Raw genomic sequence first — 22,401 nt, 5'->3', positions numbered from 1 at the left:
CCTTTTTTGCCTCTATTTATACAGGTTTTACAAAGATGAATGGTGATTAATGCGCACAACGCCTCGCCTTCCACAGAGTGATGGACTTCCCTTATCTATGTTGGAGATGCTATTTCGCTTCACTTGACCCCCTCCCTCAAATTCCCTGCATCATTTGTTGTTGTTGTTGTTTAGTCGTTTAGTCGTGTCCGACTCTTCGTGACCCCATGGACCAGAGCACGCCAGGCACTCCTGTCTTCCACTGCCTCCCACAGTTTGGTCAAACTCATGCTGGTAGCTTCGAGAACACTGTCCAACCATCTCGTCCTCTGTCGTCCCCTTCTCCTTGTGCCCTCCATCTTTCCCAACACCAGGGTCTTTTCCAGGGAGTCTTCTCTTCTCATGAGGTGGCCAATGTATTGGAGCCTCAGCTTCAGGATCGGTCCTTCCAGTGAGCACTCAGGGCTGATTTCCTTCAGAATGGAGAGGTTTGATCTTCTTGCGGTTCATGGGACTCTCAAGAGTCTCCTCCACCACCATAATTCAAAAGGATCAATTCTTTGGCGATCAGCCTTCTTTATGGTCTAGCTCTCACTTCCATACATCACTACTGGGAAAACCATAGCTTTTACTATACGGACCTTTGTTGGCAAGGTGATGTCTCTGCTTTTTAAGATGCTGTCTAGGTTTGCCCTGCATCATTAGCTCGGTGGATTTTAACTCCTCCTCATTAATTCCGGAGGTGGGTTTGAGAATCGTAGGTTGGGGGTGGTCCTGGTTGTGGGGAACCAGTGGCCCTCCAGCTGTTGTGGGACTTCAAGTCTCCAAAAGAATCTAAGAAGAGCCCAACCAAAGGCCCTTCTCATCCAGAATCCTGTGATGGCCAGTCAGATGACCCAACTGGGAAGACCACAAACATCCATAACTGTTGGCCATGTTGGCTTAGAGTTGATGGACGTTGGAGTCCATCGAGCATCTGGACGGCCGTAGGTTCCTCTCCCTCGGGTCATACTAAGTTCCATGGCCTGGACTGGGAGATGCTGCTGATTTAACAAGGAAGTTTGTCGGTCCTTGGAAGGCCGGCAACTGGTGTGTCGTCACACGACTGTCACTCTCTGGTGGCAGAAAGTGAGATTTTTGCAGCCACCTGGGTCAGCCAGGGAAGATTGAGGCTGCAGGTCACAAGAGGAAGAAGGACATGGAGGACAGAAGCTCAAAGGGATCGATCATAGAATTGTAGAGTTGGGGGGGTCATCCAAGTCCAGCCCCCTGCAATGCAGGATTCTTAGTGCATGACATAGCAAAGTCTACTCCCCCTTAATGGGGAGCAACAGGAACCAGCAACATGACTTGCTGAAGAGTGGAGGAATTTGGGGTGCGGCATCAATAGCACTCCCTCAATGGGACGGTCCAACGGTGGCTGTGATACAGGCAAGAGGAGGACGCACCCAGTTCTCTTGAGTTCCCAGAGCTGATGGACTGGTGTGAAGCAGATCCCATCCCTGCAGGAGAAACGTGCTAGAGACAGCCCAGGTTTGCACTCGCCGGCCTGCAATGACAAGGAATCAGTTTCATGGCTGGTTTTTTTTCCCATGGGTTGGTGGGTCAGGTGGAAAAAAGATAGAAAGGTGCATCCCTCTGGGACGTTCCCCACAATTTAGGGTTGCTGAACGAGTGGTGTCGTTTGCTTCCGGTCAAGAACAGGACGCCTTTCCGGATCTGCCCCTCGAGAAATTCATTCCGTTGAGTCCATTGAAGTGGGAGGGAAGGGCACCCCCTGCTGGCCGTGGTCCGCTAACGCCGCAAGCTGTCGTAGCTGCCTGCCGACTCGCCGCTCCTGCTGCCGCTCCGCCGGCTGTTCCGTGCCCCTGAGCTGCTGCCACTGCGGCTCCGGTTGCTGCCGCTGCTGCTCCAGCTTCTGCTGCGGCTGGTCCTTTTGCTGGAGTAGCTGCGGCTACGGCTGGGGGAGTAGCTGAAGGGGCTGTGCCAGGAGGAGTAGCTGCTGATGCTGCTGGGGGATGAGGAAGAGGGGCTGGGGCGGTAGTAGGGGATTGGGCGCTTCCGGGCACTGCGGAGACAAAAGAAATGAAGAGGGAAGCTTTTTTCTTCCTTTTCTCATTACTCAAGAACTCGCGGACATGCAAAGAAGCCGACAAGAGCAAAAACATTTGTCCAAATTTTGAAAGAAATTTCAAAAAAGAAAATTAAATTTGCAGTTTAAATGTGTAAATTTGAATCAATTTAGATTGCTTTTAAATGCAAAAACAATTTAGATTACTTTTAAATGCAAAATCATTTTAGATTATATTTATTATAGATTATATGATCTATAATATATAGATTATATAATAAAATATAAAATATGTAGACCATATAATCTATTATATAGCTTGTATAAACTAATCTATTATATATAATAGATTATATTATATTTATATTTAAATGCAAAATCAATTTTAAATTCACGGAATTTTCATTAAATATATAGATTTAAATTTGCAGAATCTTCACCCTGACATTCTTTGTGCACTCAAAATCTTTGCAACCTGAAATGGGGCAAAATTTGACGAAAATTTGGTTCAGTGCTGTCAATATATATTTTACTGCATTGCTATCTCACCCTCACAGCAACATACCCTCTAAAATTTCTCTGATGAAAATAGGGATGTCCTGTATAATAATGATAATGATAATGATAATAATATACCCCACCCATCTGACTGGGTTGCCCCAGCCACACTCTGGGCAGCTTCCAACATATATAAAAACATTAAACATTTTAAAATATCCCTATGCAGAGCTGCCTTCAGATGTCTTCTAAAGATTGTCTAGTTATCTCCTTGTGTCGGAGGTCACATAACTCCATACCCTCCAATATTTCTCTAGTGAAAAGAGAGATGTCCTAAGGAAAAGCGGGACATTCTGGGATCAAATCAGAAACCGGGATGGCTTTTGTAAATCCAGGACTGGAAAATAGGTACACTTGGAGGGTCTACAGCAACCCTGTGAAGTAAATTAGGCTGAGAGGCACTGACTGGCCCCAAATCACCCAGTGATTTTCATAGCTAGGTAGGGATTTGAGCTTGGCATGTCCCAGTCCTAAGCCATTCTTTCTACACTACCTCCCCAGTTAGAGGCAGTACACTTCTGAACACCAGTTGCTGGAAACCAGAGAAGGGGAAAGTGCATTTGGGTTCAGGTCCTGCTTGTGGACTTCCCTAGGCATCTGGGTGGCCACTGTGGGAAAAGGATGCCCTACTTGATAGGTCTCTGGTCTGATATAGCGGGTGGCGCTGTGGTCTAAACCACTGAGCCGCTTGGGCTTGCTGATCAGTGTGGGATGTGAAACACAAGAGCAGTCAAGTACAACATTCCTAGAGTGAACATGTTTACACATGGGGAGGAATGTTTGTCCAGCCAGCAGGTAAACTTCCTGTTTCCTTCTGGGCTGGGACAGACTTCCTTTGCATGTGAGTAGAGGTGGGTGTGGCCTCACCTGTGCAGGTAATGACAAAAGCACAGGGCGGGGCAGCCATCTCTCTCTCTATGACTACTTTCGTCGAAGAAGCAACATCTGCTTAGCTAAAGATGCTCTCTTGGCTTCAGCCAAGAGAGGACAAAGGGACTGACTTCTTATGGAATAGTTTCCAAGTGTATGTTACTTTTCTAAGCTAAGTCTGCCTTCTGGGATCCTATTGTGAACAGAATGATATGTGAGTAAACCTTTTTATACTTTTATAGAAGACTGTGTCGTGTCTTATCTTATATGAGGGAATAAGGGGGAAATACCAGAACAGATATTATAGATGCTTTAGCGAGCCTGAGCAAACGCATCCACAGCAAGTTTAAAAAGGGGAATGTTACTCTGCTAAATTGTGGAACTTGTTAACACAAGTTGGAAAAGGATATAATCAGACAATATATCTTCTCCTGCATCCCTGAACATTCCCACAATCAGAAGGTTGGTGGTCCTAATCCCCGCAGCGGGGTGAGCTCCCATTGCTCTGTCCCAGCTCCTGCCAACCTGTTTAGGGAAGTTTTTAATATTTAATGCTGTATTGTTTTTAATACTTGATTGGAAGCCGCCCAGAGTGGCTGGGGAAACTCAGCCAGATGGGCGGGGTATAAATAATAAATTATTATTATTATAGCAGTTCAAAAGCACGCCAGTGCAAGTAGATAAATAGGTACCACTGCAGCGGGAAGGTAAACGGCACTTCTGTGCGCTCTGGTTTCCGGCACGGTGTTCCTTTGCACCAGAAGCGGTTTAGTCCTGCTGGCCACATGACCAGGAAAGCTGTCTGTGGACAAACACCGGCTCCCTTGGCCTGAAAGCAAGATGAACGCCGCAACCCCATAGTCGCCTTTGACTGGACTTAACCATCCAGAGGTCCTTTACCTTTACCTTTTAACAGACTGTTCTTATATTTTTATGCCTCTTGAGGTGTAATTCCCAAGTGGGTGGCAGCTCAGCCCTGACACCTAACCTTTCAAGGTGGTTTGATCACCTTGACAGCAGCTGAGGAGGACAGTCTTCCTTTTTTTACCTCTGGGACAGCCCTAGCTCACCTTGTTATGCGTCGGGCTTCCAGATGGCTGGGGGAATCTCTTCTCCGCTTCCTCATGGGTGAATATGATTGTTTGCGGCGTTGGCGGTCACGGTGCCTGTGAGACTCCTTCCCACTGGACCCGTACTTGTGATCTCGTTCACGGTCCCTGAGAAAAAGAGATAATCCCATGGATGATCAACCGTGCTTATCTTAGTAAGTACTGGAGATGCAAAAAGGTTGAGGGAACGTTCTTTCATATGTGGTGAACTTGTAAAAGGGTATTGGGAAATGATCCATAATGAATTGAAAAACATGTTTAAAAGTGCTTTCCCCCCCAAACACCCAGAATCCTTTCTGTTGGGGATAATTAAGACTGAAATTCCCAGGTGTCAAAAAAGGTTACATATGTATGCCACTACTGCTGCCCGTGTTTTGTTAGCCCAAAAATGGAAAATGAGCAAGGTCCCAACCAAAGAAGAATGGCAACTTAAGTTGACAGAATATGCACAACTTGCAGACTTAACATATAGAATTAGAGAATAAGAAGAACGTACATTTAGAGAAGATTGGAAAACTTTTATTGAATATATGGGAAATGCCTGTGTACAGCTGAAAACACTGGAAGCACTATGAAAAATTCAACAGTGTAAATAAGTTATGATGGATGTAATAATGAAATACTGAATGGTATAGTTTCTGTAAATATACAGGGATTTATGATATGTAAAATAAACCAAGGGAAGTCATTGATATCTTAAGGATGTAAAAAAGTACTTTAAATTGTAAAACAGAAAATTTAATAAAAAGTACACACACACACACACACACACACACACACACACACACACACACTGCTTATCTTAGCTCAGGCAGATACACAAGTTCTTGTTATTTACTGGATTTGTCAGTTGCCCTTTTTTTTTTTTTTTGCTGTGGCAACTCAAAGCAAATATTCTAAGCAATAAACAAACACAGGCATACATTGAAGCTTTTCTCCCTCTCTCAGAATGCTAGAACTTGTTCAGGGAAGTTTTTAATGTGTGATATTTTAATGTATTTTTAATCTTTGTTGGAAGCTGCCCAGAGTAGCTGGGGAAACCCAGCCAGATGGGCGGGGTACAAATAATAAATAAATTATTATTATTATTATTATTATTATTATTATTACAACTACTACTACTACTTGTGGCCATCCAATGAAGTTGAGTGTCAGAAGATTCAAGACTCATAAAAGAAAGGACTTCTTTTGAACTATGGAACTCATTGCCACTGGAGGCAGTGATGAGGGCCACCAACTTGGATGGCTTTAAAAGAGGGTTAGACAAATTTGTGGAAGATCAGGCTATGAGCCATGATGGCTACCTTCTTCCTCATCGAGAAGTGCAAATTTGGCAGTTCCCAAATTAAAATGCAAAGGAAACAACCCCTCCCCCAACCCTAGTCTGAAGTTTGCCCTAGGCCTGGTGTTGTTCCTGGCGACCGCCAGGCCTTGTGTGACTTTCTTGGGGCTGCGTTAGACCCCGAGCTGGTCCTGGCGCTCACCTGGCCTTGTGTGACCTTCCTGGGGCTGCTCAGCCCACCATCATGAGCAGAAGGCCAAAGACAACAAAGGTAAGAGAGGGGAGGGCAGAAGGGGGGGGAAACAGGCAGGTGAGGAAGGGGCTAGCGGCAGGGAGGGGGTGAGTGAGCAAGGGAGATGTGGGGTGGGGCTTGCCCCAATAGTGGTGGTGAGGGTCTGGGTTTTTGATCCCTGGAAAATGGCAACCCTAGATTAGTTGACATGGGAAAGAAGACTCTCATATCTTCTGTTAATAACCTCTTAACAACATCCTCAGATTTACTGCCCACCCACTCCTATCTCCAAGTCCTTCCTATCTCTTAAATATCTGCTAATGTCAAATCTCTTGCAACCATCTGCAGAGCCTTCAAACATCATTCCGCAACCACCCTGTGACCCCCAGGTATAGGGTGGTATATACTGTATAGTCAATGAATGAATGAATGAATGAATGATGGAGATCCTGGATGAGAAGTGTGTGGATGGTAAGACGGGGGCACTGGACACAGCACAAGCAAGTGGTACCTGATAGGACTATAGCGAGCATAGCTGGGACTTCGTCGCTGCCTGGAGCTTCTGCTCCCGGGGCTTCTCTTGCAGGACTTGGGTGAGTAGCTAGGAGAACGTGAATAGGATCTGGAAACAGGGGAGAAATATAAGGCTGATGGGAAAGAGCAAGAGGTGCAAGATTCAACCCCCAACAGAAGCTGTATGCACTGGAAGGTGGTCTTGCTGAGGTTGTGGTTACACAGGGCCACAGAACTCGTTCACAGAGACGTCTTGCTACCTGGTGTAGGATTCTGTTGAGCTCAGGGGTGCAGATCCCTTTAGTTCTCTAGATACATACCTTCCAACATTTCTCTGATGAAAATAGGGACGTCCCATTCCATAATGCTAATTTTACTATTTAAACCCCACACATCTCAGTGACCCAGCCACTCCGGGTAGCTTCCAACATATATGGGTAAAGGTAAAGGGACCCCTGACCATTAGGTCCAGTCGTGGACGACTCTGGGGTTGCGGCGCTCATCTTGCTTTATTGGCCGAGGGAGCTGGCGTACAGCTTTCCGGTCATGTGGCCAGCATGACTAAGCCGCTTCCGGAGAACCAGAGCAGCGCACGTAAATGCTGTTTACCTTCCCGCTGGAGCGGTCCCTATTTATCTACTTGCACTTTGACGTGCTTTCAAACTGCTAGGTTGGCAGGAGCAGGGACTGAGCAACAGGAGCTCACCCCTTCGCGGGGATTCGAACCGCCAACCTTCTGATCGGCAAGTCCTAGGCTCTGTGGTTTAACCCACAGCGCCACAACATATATAGAGAAACATAATAAAACATTAAACATTTTTAAAAACCCTTCCCTATACAGGATTGCCTTCAGATGGCTCGGGGGTTGGATAACTCCATACCTTCCAACATTTCTCCAATGAAAATAGGGACACCCTAAGGCAAGCATGGCCAAACCTGGCCCTCCAGCTGTTTTGGGACTACAACTCCCATAATCCGTAGCTAACAGGACCAGTGGCCAGGGATGATGGGAACTGTAGTCCCAAAACAGCTGGAGGGCCAAGTTTGGCCATGACTGTCCTAAGGAAAAAGGGGACATTCCAGGATCAAATCAGAAACCAGTATGGCTTCTGTAAATCTTGGGCCGTCCCTGGAAAATAGGGAGGCTTGCAGGGTCTGTAGATGTTGTCGGACCTCAGCTCCCATCAGCCCCTGCCAACATGGCCCACTGTCAAAAATGTTGGGAGCTTCATAGATCATAGAATCGTAGAGTTGGAAGGGACCCTGAGGATCATCTGTTCCAGCCCCCTGCAATACAGGAATATGCAGCTGTCCCATAGGGGGATTGATCCTGCAACCTTGGTGCTATCAGCACCATGCTCTGACCAACTGAGTTGTAGTCCAGCAGCATCTGGAGAGGCACAGGTTTCTCATTCTGCCGGGTATGAATGACAAGCAGTGTGGCACAATGGTTAGAGCATCATACTAGGACCTGGGAGACCCCGGTTCGAATCCTCCCACTCAGCCATGTGAAGCACCTTGGGGGCCAGTCATTGCCTCTCAACTTAACCTCCTCATGAGGTTGTTGGGAAGATAAAATGGGGACTTGGAGAACCACGTGCACCACCCTGAGCTCCTTGGAGGAAAAGGTGGGGTATAAACACAATACATAAATAATATACACGTTTATATCATGCATTTTAAAATACTACTTAATCAACCAGAAACCTCCATGCCGTTTCAAAACTTTTTAAAGCAAGCCTTCCTAGGCCTGCATAGTTGATATAAAATTAAACATGTAATTTTATTTGTGTGAAAACTGCTGATTTTGTTTTTGAATTCCTTTTTAGGTTTACTTTTTTTTAAAAAAACACATTATTGGTAATTTGAAATGTATATTTTATGTAAGCTACTTAGAAGCTTCGATGACTAAGCAGCATATACCGTATTTTTTGCTCTATAAGACTCACTTTTTCCCTCCTAAAAAGTAAGGGGAAATGTGTGTGCGTCTTATGGAGCGAATGCACGCTGTGCAGCTATCCCAGAAGCCAGAACAGCAACAGGGATTGCTGCTTTCGCTGCGCAGCAATCCCTCTTGCTGTTCTGGCTTCTGGGATTCAGAATATTTTTTTTCTTGTTCTCCTCCTCCAAAAACTAGGCCCGTCTTGTGGTCTGGTGCGTCTTATAGAGCGAAAAATACACTAATTCCAATGTAAAAAACGAGTTCGCATAAAAACGCATACCTATGCAGTTTCAAAACAAATATACACAATCAAATTCCGCGTTAAAAGTATGTTTCAGGATAGACTTTTCTAAATGTAAAATGCTTTGGCGGGTCCTGAAAAGGATAAGAGTGAAGGTGCCTCCCTGATATCAGTGGGGAAGGGGAGTTCCAGAGAGTCAGTACTGCCCCCCAAATACCTCACCTTGTCCCTGATGAACAGGATCTGCTGTGTGAAGACCGGGATCCCGCCTTGTGATGTAATAAATGGGAGTGGTTAGACTCTGGAGATGACCTGCTGGATGTAGAATCATTCCGGGCACATGACCTAAGAGGCGAGCCAAAAAAAAAACAAAGGGTGAAAACAAGACTTTCTTTTCTGAGTGCCCAGGAGATTGCAACAAGCCTTTTCCTGAAAAGGGACATTTCACACCCAAAAACAGCATTCTAGCCTTACAGGAACTTGGTACAGCAAACCAGTTTCTGCTCTAATTTCACTCACTTTAAAAGATGCAATTTGAAACACAGAAAAGCTGCCTTATACTAGGTCAGGCTATTCATCCATCTGGCTCTATACTGGCTACTCTGACTGGCAGCAGTCTACTCTTTACCCATCACTGCTATCAGAGACGCTTTTGCCTTGCATGAAAAAGGTCCCAGTTTCAATCCCCAGCAACTCCAAGTAGGGCTATGTGAGAACCCTCTCTGAAACCCGTGTCAGCCATGAATTTGTCTAATCCTCCTTTAGAACAATCTAGTTTGGTGGTCATCCCTGCCTCCTGTGGCAGTGAGTTCCATAGTTTAACTAGGAGGACTTTCTTTTATCTGAATCTTCCAACATTCATCTTCATTGGATGCCCATGAGTCCTAGTGTCATGGGAGATGCAGAGACACCTTTCTCTGACCAATTAAGCCATGCATAATTTTATAAACCTCTTTCATCATTGCTCAGGTCCAGTATATCTGAAGGAGCGTCTCCACCCCCATTGTTCAGCCCGGATACTGAGGTCCAGCACCGAGGGCCTTCTGGCTGTTCCCTCACTGCGAGAAGCTAAGTTACAGGGAACCAGGCAGAGGGCCTTCTTGGTAGTGGCACCCGCCCTGTGGAAAGCCCTCCCACCAGATGTCAAAGAGAACAACAACTACCAGACTTTTAGAAGACATCTGAAGGCAGCCCTGTTTAGGGAAGCTTTTAATGTTTGATGTTTTACTGCGATTTTAATATTTTGCTGGAAGCCGGCTAGAGTGGCTGGGGAAACCCAGCCAGATAGGTGGCATTATTATTATTATTATTATTATTATTATTATTATTATTAGGGATGATACGGCCTTAGACCTATATGCAGCATAGATGGTGAGCCACATGACCATGGTAGGCTGGGTCGCAGGAACAAAAGTGAGTGGGGCAATGAATGTAAATGTCACCTTTATACATTAGACTGCTTTCTACACAAACACACACACACACACCTTTTTTTCTAGAAAAAATAGCCCTGCATCCAGGCACATAAAAGCCGTGATCAGAGTTCAAGGGCACTCATGACATGGGCGTAGCTAGGAGGGGGGGCAGGGAGGGCCAGTTGTCCCCCCCATCAATAAAAATCAATAAAAATACATAGCAAGCTAAGGTCCTGTGTTTGGTAGCTATCCAAGCTCAGACCTGAAACATAGCAAGGCAGAATCATAGAGTTGGATGGGATCCCAGAGTGGCTGGGGAAGCCCAGCCAGATGGGCAGGGTATAAATAATAAATTATTATTATATTATCAGGAGCTACAGCAACTTCCTGTTGCTCCAGAGCTCAGACTTTTGGGGTGGTTGCTCACCTTTGATCCTTGGCTCGAACCCTTGGAGATGGATTGTCTAAAGTTGCCCCCTTCGTCCGGGAGAAGCAGCTGGTGAAGGAATTTCCTGAATCAGAACTGCTCCCGTTGCTCACCTTCCCGGAAGAGAAGGCCCGGCTGAAACCATCACAGACTTGATCACATGGTGGTTTGGGGGCCCCCTTTGACCTGGATGCACTTGTCTGGGTGGATGGAGGGGAAGAAGTATCATTTCCTGAGTCGTACTCGTGGGGTTCTCCATTCTGTTGGGCCAGCCTGCCAACCCGACCCTCTGCTTTTTTAAAGAGGTCAGCAGGACACCCAGACTTTGAAATCTGCAAGCAAAACAAAAGCCATTGGCCAGCGTTTAAATAGATTTTTCCTCAGCCCATTAGTTTTGTCTGATTTTATACACTCAATCACTATTCTTTTTTTCCAAATAAACCTTTTTTCTTTTATTTTCTTTTTAACCATCATGATGCACAGTCTGTAATCAAAGGAAAGAAAGAAAGGAAGGAAGGAAAGAAGGAGAAAGGAAGAAACGAACAAAGAAAGAAAGAATAAAAAAACAAAACAACACATCTCCCTGAAAGAAAGAAGAAATGTCTTTTTTCCCCACCCAGATATAAATTGGAAGATTTTAAGGCATCATGCAAAGAGTCCTAGGCATGCGAATCAATGTTGAATGAAAGATCAAATAAAAAATATATAAAGCAGACTTAAAACCAAAGCCTTCTCTAAAAACAAAGGGGTTGAAAAAGAAAAGGAGTATCTTTAAAAAGACGGACAGACATATGCCTTAGAAATTAGAAACAGAACAGAACAGAATCCTGCAAGCATAATCCAGCTAAAATTAAGCACTTCTAGTTCCCATTGATTCCAGCAGGGGAGCCTTAAACAGCCATCGCTGACCCTGGTTCCCTCCAGATGCCCCCTGCTGGTGGGGGCTGGTGGGAGTAGTAGGCCAGAACATCTGGAAGGCACCAAGTTGACAAAGGATGGTATTAATCGTGCATAGGTTCTTTCTTGAAGAAATCAACAGAGTATAAGGAGGCAATCCTATGCACCAGTAGTCCCCAACCTGGGAAGTCCTCCAGCTTGTTTTGGACGACAACTCCCATCAGCCAACATGGCAAATTGTCAGGGATAATGGGAGCTGTAGTAGCAACATCTGGAGTGCCACAGTCCCTGACACAAACGAATGTCCTGTCTTGCCCTGACTTTGACTGGAAGCCCACTGGAAGGACATAAGGCAGGCCAGTAGTTTCAGCACCATGGGCAAAAGGCTGGCCAGTGGTTTCAGCACCATGGAAAGCTCCAAGTGAGCTACTTGCTCCAAGAATGTCTAGGACTTAATTGAAGCCTTCATTGCCTCCAGGGGCCAGATCACCCCCTCTGAGACACCACACCTTCCTCAAGGAGTGGAAGGACATACTGCCTGGGACCGATGGGAATTGTAGTTCAAAACATCTGGAAGGCACCAGGTTGAGGAAGGCTGCTGTACACATTATATGAGATTAAATCCCATTTGAAATGCAGTGGGGTTCAATCCCAATTAGATATGGATCGATTGCATGTCCCATTGAAAGGAGTGAGTCTTAACTCCTGAGGGACCATGCCTGGAGCCAAGCTGTAGAAGAGCTTAACTTTGGCTGGGGTCTTGCCCTTTTGTGATTGATCTCCATTTCAAATCAATCAATCAATCAATCAATCAACTCTCGACAAGGAGATGGGATGTCTATCACAAACTTTAAAAGAAAAGGAATCTCTTAGGAATGACATAAAGGAAATCTGGCAGGCAAACTGTAATGCCTTGAAACAATAATCAAAAGAAGGAAATGAAAGAAAACTTTAAGAAAACAAAAAGCAAAAACTCCCTCTGGGAAAAAAAGGTAGACATATATATTTATCTCGGTGTGGTTTTTTCCCCTCCTAGAAGGCACAGCTCAGGAATGGGGAACCAATGGACTCCCAGATGCTGCTGGACTACATCTCCCAGAATCCTCAGCAGCCAGAACGGCCAATGGTGGAGGATGCTGGGATCTGCATTCCTGCAATATCCAGGAGGCCACAGGTTAGTCACCCCTGGTACAGCTCATACTTTCGAGGGACCTCTAGTAATAAACGTCCTAGCATCTTGCGGTTTTCATCCACTTACCAATCAAGATTTCCTCCTTTAGTAGGGTAAGGTGTAAGAAAAAGGGAAGAGTGGGCATCATAAGTCCATCATTAGAGTCTCAAATTACAAGAGAAGATTAAAAAAAAAGAAGAATCCACAAACCCTCTCTCTATCTCTCTCCACTCAAGTGTTGGGTGGTTGTTTTTTTGTCTTGTCCGATTTTAAACAGCTTTGCCATCATTTTCTCTCTCTCTTTGCAAACAATCCCTTTCGAGCTATTTCCTTTTGGCCACTTGTTTATCTGGGATTTATATGGCATCTATTCACATCATCACCTTTGGCTTTTAATGCTGACCCACATAAAAAAATAATCATTAAAAGGAGAACAGAGATTTATTTATTTTTTGGTAAAAAAAAAGAGAGAGGAAGATTTCCCGCTTTGCTTTTTAGTGAGGACCAAAAGGAAGACGTAGGCACTGGCTACAAAGTACAAACACACCTGTTCTCTCATTGATGCTTTGTGGCTCCCCACAATATCATCAGATCCATGGGGAGACGATCCTGGGTTCTAGAGCAGCTCATACTAGCCTCGCCTGCAGACTGTCCCAATGCAGATTGCAAGACGTAGCAAACAACTACAACAAGCTCCAAATCTCACAAAGCATGCTGCCTTATACCAGGTCAGCTGCCTGACCATATCTAGCTCAGGACTGTTTTTGCTGTCTGGCAGAATGTGATAGCTGGTGCCCATTGAGACTGCTGGGGAAGAAAGCAGGGAGTCCCACAGCACTGGCGGAGGAAGAGGGGGGTGGGGGGAGCGTACCGGCCCTGGCACCATGATCTTGGTGGGGTGCCATCGTGGCTGCCCCCCCGTGCTGGGCACCACGCCCCCAGGACACGTGCCATGCCCCTGTGGGTGGTGCACCATGCCCCAGGATGCATGCCATGCCCCTGGGACATGCACCACGCCCCTGTGGGTGGCACACCATGCCCCCAGGACGTGCGTCACACCCCTGCGAGTGGCATGCCACACCCCCGGGACGTGTGCCACACCCCTGCGGGCGGTGTGCCATGCCCCTGGGCTGTGCACCACACCCCCAGGACGCATGCCAGTCATGCCCCTGCCTGAGAGCCAGCGTGGTGTAGTGGTTAAGAGCGGTGGACTCGTAATCTGGTGAACCGGGTTCACTTCCCCGCTCCTCCATATACAGCTGCTGGGTGACCTTGGGCTAGTCACACTTCTCTGAAGTCTCTCAGCCCCACTCACCTCACAGAGTGTTTGTTGCGGGGGAGGAAGGGAAAGGAGAATGTTAGCCGCTTTGAGACTCCTTCGGGTAGTGATAAAGCGGGATATCAGATCCAAACTCTTCTTCTTCTTCTGCTGCTGCTCTTCACCCCGGTGCTGGAGCATGACGCTCCGCCACTGTCCAACAGTAGAGGGCACCAGAGCCAATGACAGGTAGAACCAACTGATTCTGGTTTCCCATCCTTGTCCCTAGTGAGTTATGCAAGGGGCAAGACTGAGAGGAAGCTGAAAGCCAGGGCTACCCCCTGGACTGGTTGTAAGTGGAAAAGCAGGCAGCAGAGATTGAGTCTGGTGGGGGCAGTGCCCCATTCTCCACCTGGCATCCTTGGGCAGCTGTCGGGGCCTCGGGGGTCCCATCTGCCAGGCGGCTGGATATGGGATCTTTCCAGCATTTTAATTACCCACAATGCCCCTGTCATCGTGTTGCTACTCCAGGACATTGTGAGCAATGAAAACTAAAATGGGGCCGGTCATTTGCATTTCCTGCAATGCCCCAGAATGATGTCACACCAGGGGCATTGTGGGTAATTAAAGCGGTGGGTGGTTCCCAAAGCCCTTTGCCACAGACCCTTGCCAAGGTGAGGAGGAATGTACCAGGGGACATCCTCAAGCAGGGGTTCCTAAAGTGTGTGGTACCATCCCTTGAGGGGGATTACCTAGGGGGTCTAAGAGGCAAGTGGGAATGTGTAAATGGCTATCAGACTTTGAAAAGCTGGTCTTATGGGATCAAGTTCATCAGTTTTGTTGAATTAATAATAACACATAATAATAATTTTATCATTTGCACTCAGCCTACGTGACTGAGTTACCCCAGCCACACTGGGCGGCTTCCAACAGATATAGAAACATGAGAAAACATCAAACATTAGAAACTTCCCTATACAGGGCTGCCTTTAGATGCCTTCTGAAAGTTGTATGGTTATTTATCTTCTTGACATCTGGTGGGAAGGGGCATTTCACAGGGTCCCTGTAACCTCACTTCTCGCTGTGAAGGAACCGCCAGAAGGCCCTTGGAGCTGGACCTCAGTGTCCGGGCTGAACCGTGGGCATGGAGACGCTCCCTCAGGTATACAGGGCTGAGGCCGTTTAGGGCTCTAATTACTCAAACCAAATGGTTTATACTGGATTTTGAATAAATGTGCAATTAAGGGCTACTTGCTTTGAATTTTGTCGTGTTATCACCTTCCTTAGCAGGGATGCCAACTTGAATAAAATATTGGGGGAAGAGGGCAGGTAAGCCCTGCCCTGCATAATCCACAAGATGTGGTACATGCACACCTTCTGAATGGCACTGTCCATCAACTTTGGGGGTCCCCAGCCCCCTCAAATATTTTATGGGGGTGGTGGTGAAGAAACCTCGGCCCCTGGGAGTTGGCTCCTAGGTTCCTTAGTGGCTTGTGCAGACTGCTATTCTGAGTACAGTCATACCTTGGTTTCCAAACAGCTTAGTTCTTGAATGTTTTGGCTCCCAAACGCCGCAGACCTGGAAATGAGTGTTATGGTTTGCGAAATATTTTTTGAAGCCGAACATCTGATGCGGCTTATGCAGCTTCTGATTGGCTGCAGGAGCTTTCTGCAGCCAATAGGAAGGCGCCTTGGTTTCCAAACATTTTGGAAGTCAAACCGACTTCTGGAATGGATTCTGAGAACCAAGATACGACTGTGATGCTTTTTATAGGTCAGGGTAGGGGGAACTGGGGGATGAGTTTATGGAACCAAGAAAAAGTTTCAGAGCAGCTACCCTACACTATCTGCATATAAACAAACTGAAATATTTCCTCGTTTAATGTGGGGCCTGGGAACTAACCCTCAGACCAATGCGCCACAGTTGCTGCGCAGACACCTTCTGCCATTCATTCTCAAACGCATTAATTTCACGGTGGGTGCCTTGTTTCATATCGCTTTGCTTAGATCTCTATCTAGGTGAAACGATGGAGATTGCTCGGTTCTCCTGTCAAGAGAACATTGCTGTTACCGTTTTGCCGCCAGGCCATGGGTCTGTGAGATAGGCAAGAGTCCTGCAGGGGAAACTTCACTAAGCCTACTTACTCTTATCAAAAGTCCCATTGAACTCTGCAGGACTTAACTTCTAACTAAATATATTTGGGATCAGGCTGTTTGCAAGTTTTCTGGTCGGGTCAAAACATTATTTAATTGAAGTGGGAGGAGGAGAAAAGAAAGGCTCGTACCTTGGGCTTCAATTTCCGCCGAATGCTTAGCTCATGAAGCAGGGTAGCCCAATAGGTTACAAAAGTATAATTGCAGCGAATTTTCCAATTAAACTGAACAAGCCTGCTTGGTGTGCTTTAAATGCCTCCTTGGAGAGACGTTGCTATCAATTTTCTCAACCATATGGAACCAGCAATTTTTGCAGCGCGCTTAAGAAACCTCTCTCTTTCTGGGGGGTCTTTCTTGTGTTTTAAAGCTCCAACTTCAAAGTCAGAATATCCTTCCCTTCCAGGAGGTGCCTGGCGGCGGAACGAGCCTGCACAAATCCACAGATTTTCTGCATGAAGTCCCAGATTTCTCTTTGGCTGCTCTTTCCTTTACTCTCCCATACAACACTCCCACCCCACCCTGAAAGCGTGCACATCTATTATCAAAATGTGAGTGGCAGCCGCCAGCTTGGTTGGTTTCAGAAAAGGAGCCAGCAAATCTATGGAGGACATGGCTATCGATGGCTGCTAGCCACAGTGGCTATGATCTACCACATAAGAATGTTGAAAGAGCCTGCTGGATCAGGCCAATGACCCATCTAGTCCAGCATCCTTTGCTCCCAGTGGCCGACCAGATGCCTGTGGAAAACCAGCAAGCAGGATTCGAACACAAGATCCGTCTCCCCTCCTGTGGTTTCCAGCAACTGGCATTCAGAAGCATCGCTGTAGAGGCTCTGACTGTAGAGGCAGAGCATAGCCATTGTGGGTAGTAGCTATCGACAGCCCTCTCCACCATATTGGAAGCAGTGTGCTTCTGACTACCCAGTGCTGGAAACTGTGGGATGTACAGTGAGGGGGGGGGGAAAGTATTTGACCCCCTGCCAAATTTTCCCGTTTGCCCTCGGACGAAGAAATGACCAGGCCATAATTTTAATGGTAGGTTTATTGTAGCTGTGAGAGACAGAATAACAAGAGGAACCCCCCCCCCCCGAAACCCAGAAGACAAAAGTCAGAGATGGATGTGCATTAGAATGAGTGAAATAAATATTTGGCCCCTTTGCAAAAAATGACTTAGTACTTGGTGGCAAAAGCCTTGTTGGCAATTACAGAGATGAGACGTTTCTTGTAGGTGGCCACCAGGCAAATTTAACAGGGGATCAAATACTTTCCCCCCCTCACTGTAAAACTGCAGTCAAGTACAACATTCCTCCAGTGGACATGTCAGGGGATGTTTTGTACCACTCAGGAGAAGACTTCCTGTTTCCTCCTGAGCTGGGACAGACTTCCACCACATGTGGCTTGAAGAGGGTGTGGTCTCTTGTACTAGGATGGAGGAGCACACGGCCTCCACGTTCTGATCAGTGTGTGTTCTCCATTTTGTATGTCACTGTGTGTTTGGAGAAGTGACTGCTTAGTCGCAGTCACTTGGGACTAACTTCTTTATGGAATAGTTCTAGTTGTTATGTAACCTAAGCCTGCCTTCAGGGATATGCCTGTGAACCTGAATGAATCTGCGAGTAAACTACTTTTATATTAACGTGAATCAGATTCATGTGTTGATTCTTTTTAAGAGGGATTAGAAGGGATTTTACCAGGAAGGAATCTTTAACAGTAAGACTCAGGTGAGTCAGCAACAAGCTGATCGCTGCGTAATTTCAAAAGGGGGATGTTTGGAATTCTGCTAGAATATGGAACTTGCTAGCGCAAGTTAGGAAGGATATCATTAAATAATATATCCCCTCCTGCCTCCCTAATCATCCCCACAGAAATCACAGCAAGGGAGAGCACTGTTGTGCTCAGGTCTTGTTTATGGGCTTCTCAGAAAAGTCACCTGGTCGCCCACCATGAGAACAGAATGCCAGACTAGATGTGCCATTCACCTTGAATCAGCAGTGCTCCTCCTAATCCTCCTCCTCATCTTACATGCAATACCTGTAAAAAAACAGCAACAATAAGATGACCTCCTGTTTGGCAAAGAGCCTTCTCCATCTGCTAATCTGGCCATAGACTTATTCAGAATCTTGAGAAGCCACCTGCAATTTTAAGTTCCCACACTGTTCCAGAGGAAGGCTGCATCAGCCGTTCCAAAGCACTGTGGGAAATTCAAAGCGATGGGTGGTTTCCCAGCGCCTGCTGTTGCTAGGCAACCGTGCGGGGCTTGTAGGCCACATGTCGACAATAGTAAGCCATGTCAGTGTGCTGGAATGCCAAAGCTGTCTAGATCAGCGTTAGCCTTCCAATACTGTAGACTACAACTCCCGTCACCCCTGAACATTGGTCATGCTGGCTGGGGCTGATGAGAGTTCCCAAAGTATCTAGAGGGCGCTGTGCCAACTTTCCCTGGTCCAGACCTAGATCTGAACTTTCCCCTGCCGCAGCTCAAGTTTAATTGTGTGGTTGTTTTTTTAAAAAAATTAACTCAATTAGTGCTTTTGCTATCAAGCTCCCCAGGAGGCATCTTGATTAAGTTTAATGGGCAGTGGAATAATAATGCTTAACAATGAGTGTTCAGACAAAGTATAGCAACAGCAACTATCTCCATAGCTTTCCTCTCAGGCTACCCTTAGGAACAGACAACCCTTGGTCATAGAGTGGGGAGACTGGTTGCCTTTCTCTCCTTTGATGCTCAGCTTACTGTATTTTTCGCTCTATAGGACGCACCCGACCATAGAACGCACCTTGTTTTAGAAGGGGAGAACAAGGAAAAAAAAATTCTCTCCCTCTCTGCGCAGCCCCTTCCGTTTCTCCTCCCGCTTTGCTGAAGGGGCGCTGCGCAGAGAGAGAAAGCTGTGCAGCACCTCTCCAGCGAAGCAAAACCAGGAGAGCAAGAGGGATCGGTGTGCACCGACCCCTCTCGCTCTTCAGTTCCCGCCTCGCTCCGGAGGCTTTGGGTCCCTTTCGCTGAAACCGAGAATGTCTTGCTCTCCTGGCTTCAGCAAAAGGAACCCGAAGCCTGGAGAGCGAGAGGGGTCAAAGCCCCCTGAGCACCCTCCTGGCTTCAGGCAGCCGTCCCTGAAGCCTGGAGAGTGAGAGGGGTCGGTGCACACCGACAGGAGCTCTTCCTCTGCACTTTGGAGGCTTTGTGCTGCTATCGCTGAAGCCATGGAGCCTGCATTCGCTCCATAAGATGCACACACATTTCCCCTTAATTTCTGGATGGGGAAAAGTGCATCTTATAGAGCGAAAAATACAGTAATTCTATTGTATCTGACGTTTACAAAGATCCACAGGAAAAAGCGGTTTGTGCTCTCCCTCCCTTTCTATCTCTCTCTGGAGGAGAAAGTGGCCTTGTGTGTATGTGTGTGGCTCATTTAGGGAAGTGACCAGAAAGGGGGGCACCCAAGGCACTTGCTCAAAAACCCAAATCTGCTCATTAACTGAAAGAGGTGGGTGACCCCTCTTTCAACTGCTACTCAATATGTCAACTATGTTAAACGTTCAGAGTGAGTCATAGATAGGAGTGGGTGACTCTGTCTCTTTCAATTTCTTATTTTTCTAATCTTCAGTTCTCCACATCAGCTTGCATTAAAAAGAAAAAAAATCCTCATGGAAATTCACCAACATTTAAGGGCACATTTATCCTAATATGCTCGTTTTTAAAATGCAATTTTGCATAATATACACTTTTTTTTTTTTGCAAAACAATGTCCCCCTAAAACATTGATTTTTTGTGTGTTACTGCAAAATAGATAGATAATTTTTAACGGACACTTTATCCCAGGATATGAACATAAGAACATAAGATAATGAGAAGAGCTTGTTGAATCAGGCCAATGGGCCTTCTAGACCAGCATCATGTTCTCCCAGTGGGCAGCCAGATGCCTCTTGAGAAGTCTGCAAGCAGATTCAAGCACGAGAGCAACTCTCCCTTCCTGTGGTTTCTAGCAACTGGTATTCAGAAGCATTTCTCCTTGTGAGCATGGAGGCAGAGCATAGCCACCACGGCTAGTAGCTTTTGAATTTATCAAATCCTCTTTGGAGCCATCCAAGTTGGTGACCACCACTGACGCAATTTCTTCTACCTGTCCCAAACCTTCCAACATTCAGCTTCAGTGGATGCCCATGAGTCCTAGTATTATGAGAGACTTTTCTCTATTTCTCCATCTCATGCATCATTTAGAAACTTCTATCATGTCAGCTTCTACTCGCCTGCACTCTAAATGAAGAAATCCCTTACATCTCAGCCTCTCCTCATAGAGTCACTCCACCACCTCGATCATCTGAGTTGGCCTTTTCTGAACCTGTCCCAACACTAGAATATCCCTTTTTGAAGTGAGGCCACCAGACCTGCGCACCAAGTGTGGTTTGCATCATCAATACACATTTTTGTACACATCACTTGACTGGAGAACTTGGCTTTGCAAAATTCAAGAGGCGTGAATTCTGAAGGATGGCTGCATTTCAGTTCTCCTATTGTAGATTCACCTTGAATTACAAACTGAATCAAATTCCTCTCCGTCTCCAGCACACATCACCTAAAACAGAAGGCTGTGCTTTTCATGCAACACAGCTTCCTTCTAGCATCTCTTTCAAAGTACAAAGGTTCTGCTTTTAAACCTACCTATGAGAAGCTACTGCAGAGAAACTTCTACACATAGGGGGCAGAAATGCCCAGATCAGATTTCACACACAGCACAGTTTCCATTTTGCTGCAGTTCATATTCTGCTAAAAACCATGCTATTTGCCTGTCGTCCCCAGTGGCAAAATTATGTATGCAATGTACAAAATCAGTCACATACATTCCGTAAGTTACTTTGCCATTGTATCATTTGCAGACTGAAAGCAACAACAACAATGAATACTGATTGTTTTTGCTGGATCTATTTCCAAGACAGACATGGAACAAATAAGGAAACACCAGCAATTTCCGCTCTCATTTTTGGTTTTGTTGCAACTCTCTTACTTATGAGTCTTTTTAGTTTCTATGCCTGAGGGCAGGGTCCACCTCTCTTTGTCTCTGCCCCCATCTCTCTTGTTAATGTGAGCCACTTTGGGCCCTGCCATTGGGTAGTTTGAGATGGCAACCTCAGGTGGCATATACTGTAGGATGGCAGCAAAATATTGAGCTGTGTACACCACATGGCCTGGCCTGTGCCTGCTGCCCTCAGGTGTGATAAAGGATGCTATCCTGTCACCGGTGTTAAAGGCTGGTTTGTTGGTGTACAAGGAATGGGGGTGGCATCTTCTCGCCCTTTGCCTCAGGCAGCAAAATGTCACGGGCCAGCCTGATGTAGGGCAACGATATTTGTTTGAAATGCTGTATACACACACACACACACACACACACACACACACACAATAAATACATATTTGAGAGTATGCACTTTGAGAGTATGAGGCCATGTAGATTCCCTACATGGGATGTGGGTGGCGCTGTGGGTTTAACCACAGAGCCTAGGACTTGCCGATCAGAAGGTTGGCAGTTTGAATCCCCGTGACGGGGTGAGCTCCCGTTGCTTGGTCCCTGCTCCTGCCAACCTAGCAGTTCAAAAGCATGTCAAAGTGCAAGTAGATTCTATGATTCTATAAATAGGTACCACTCCGATGGGAAGATAAACGGCATTTCCGTGCACTCTCTGGTTCACCAGAAGCGGCTTAGTCATGCTGGCCACATGACCCGGAAGCTGTACGCCAACTCCCTCGGCCAATAAAGCGAGAAGAGCACCGCAACCCCAGAGTCGGCCACGACTGGACCTAATGGTCAGGGGTCCCTTTGCCTTTACCTAGATTACCTACACATTCACTTGAATGTTCTGATTTAGGGAAGTGGGGGTCTCCGGATGTTGGGGTCCAAATGCCTCTCTCAAACGCCATCCAGACCTCTCTCACCTGGCCCTTGAGACTCTCCTTGGACCACACCCTTCTTCATAGACCACACCCCTCACTAGCTCTGCATCTCTCTCTCTCTCTCTCTCTCTCTCTCTCTCACACACACACACACACACACACAGAATCACCATCCCTGGTTGGATCTGTGTCTGATAATGCCTCTTGCTTACCTGGTTGGAGGACAGGAGAGGGTTTTGTGTGAGTGTAGAAACCAGCCTACTGAAATTTACATCCATTGCTCCACCTGCTTTTACATCTGGCCCTGCCCACTACTAGCATGTGGCCCCTGGAGCGTAGCCGAGAAGGAAACATGGCCCTTGGCTGATAAGGGTTCCCCACTCCTGCTCTAACACC

The 22,401-nt window shown here is 46.5% G+C and overlaps 1 protein-coding gene across 1 annotated transcript in view; it reads right to left on the bottom strand.

Moving 5' to 3' along the window:
• Positions 1–513: 513 nt before the first annotated feature.
• The window catches only part of SRRM4 (serine/arginine repetitive matrix 4), a 123,047-nt gene continuing 101,159 nt past the window's right edge, over positions 514–22,401 (bottom strand). The window contains exons 9-13 of the mRNA XM_082203349.1: positions 10,640–10,971; positions 9,020–9,142; positions 6,613–6,723; positions 4,549–4,695; positions 514–2,047 (exon numbers count right to left, since the gene is read on the bottom strand). Of these exons, the coding sequence (XP_082059475.1) occupies positions 1,774–2,047; positions 4,549–4,695; positions 6,613–6,723; positions 9,020–9,142; positions 10,640–10,971 (987 nt within the window). The 3' untranslated portion in view covers positions 514–1,773. The remainder of the gene's footprint in view (positions 2,048–4,548; positions 4,696–6,612; positions 6,724–9,019; positions 9,143–10,639; positions 10,972–22,401) is intronic.

Source organism: Podarcis vaucheri (genome assembly GCF_965113315.1).
Source record: "Podarcis vaucheri genome assembly, chromosome: 16".
Taxonomy (NCBI): Eukaryota; Metazoa; Chordata; class Lepidosauria; order Squamata; family Lacertidae; genus Podarcis; species Podarcis vaucheri.
This window is presented reverse-complemented; position numbering and strand designations above follow the sequence as displayed.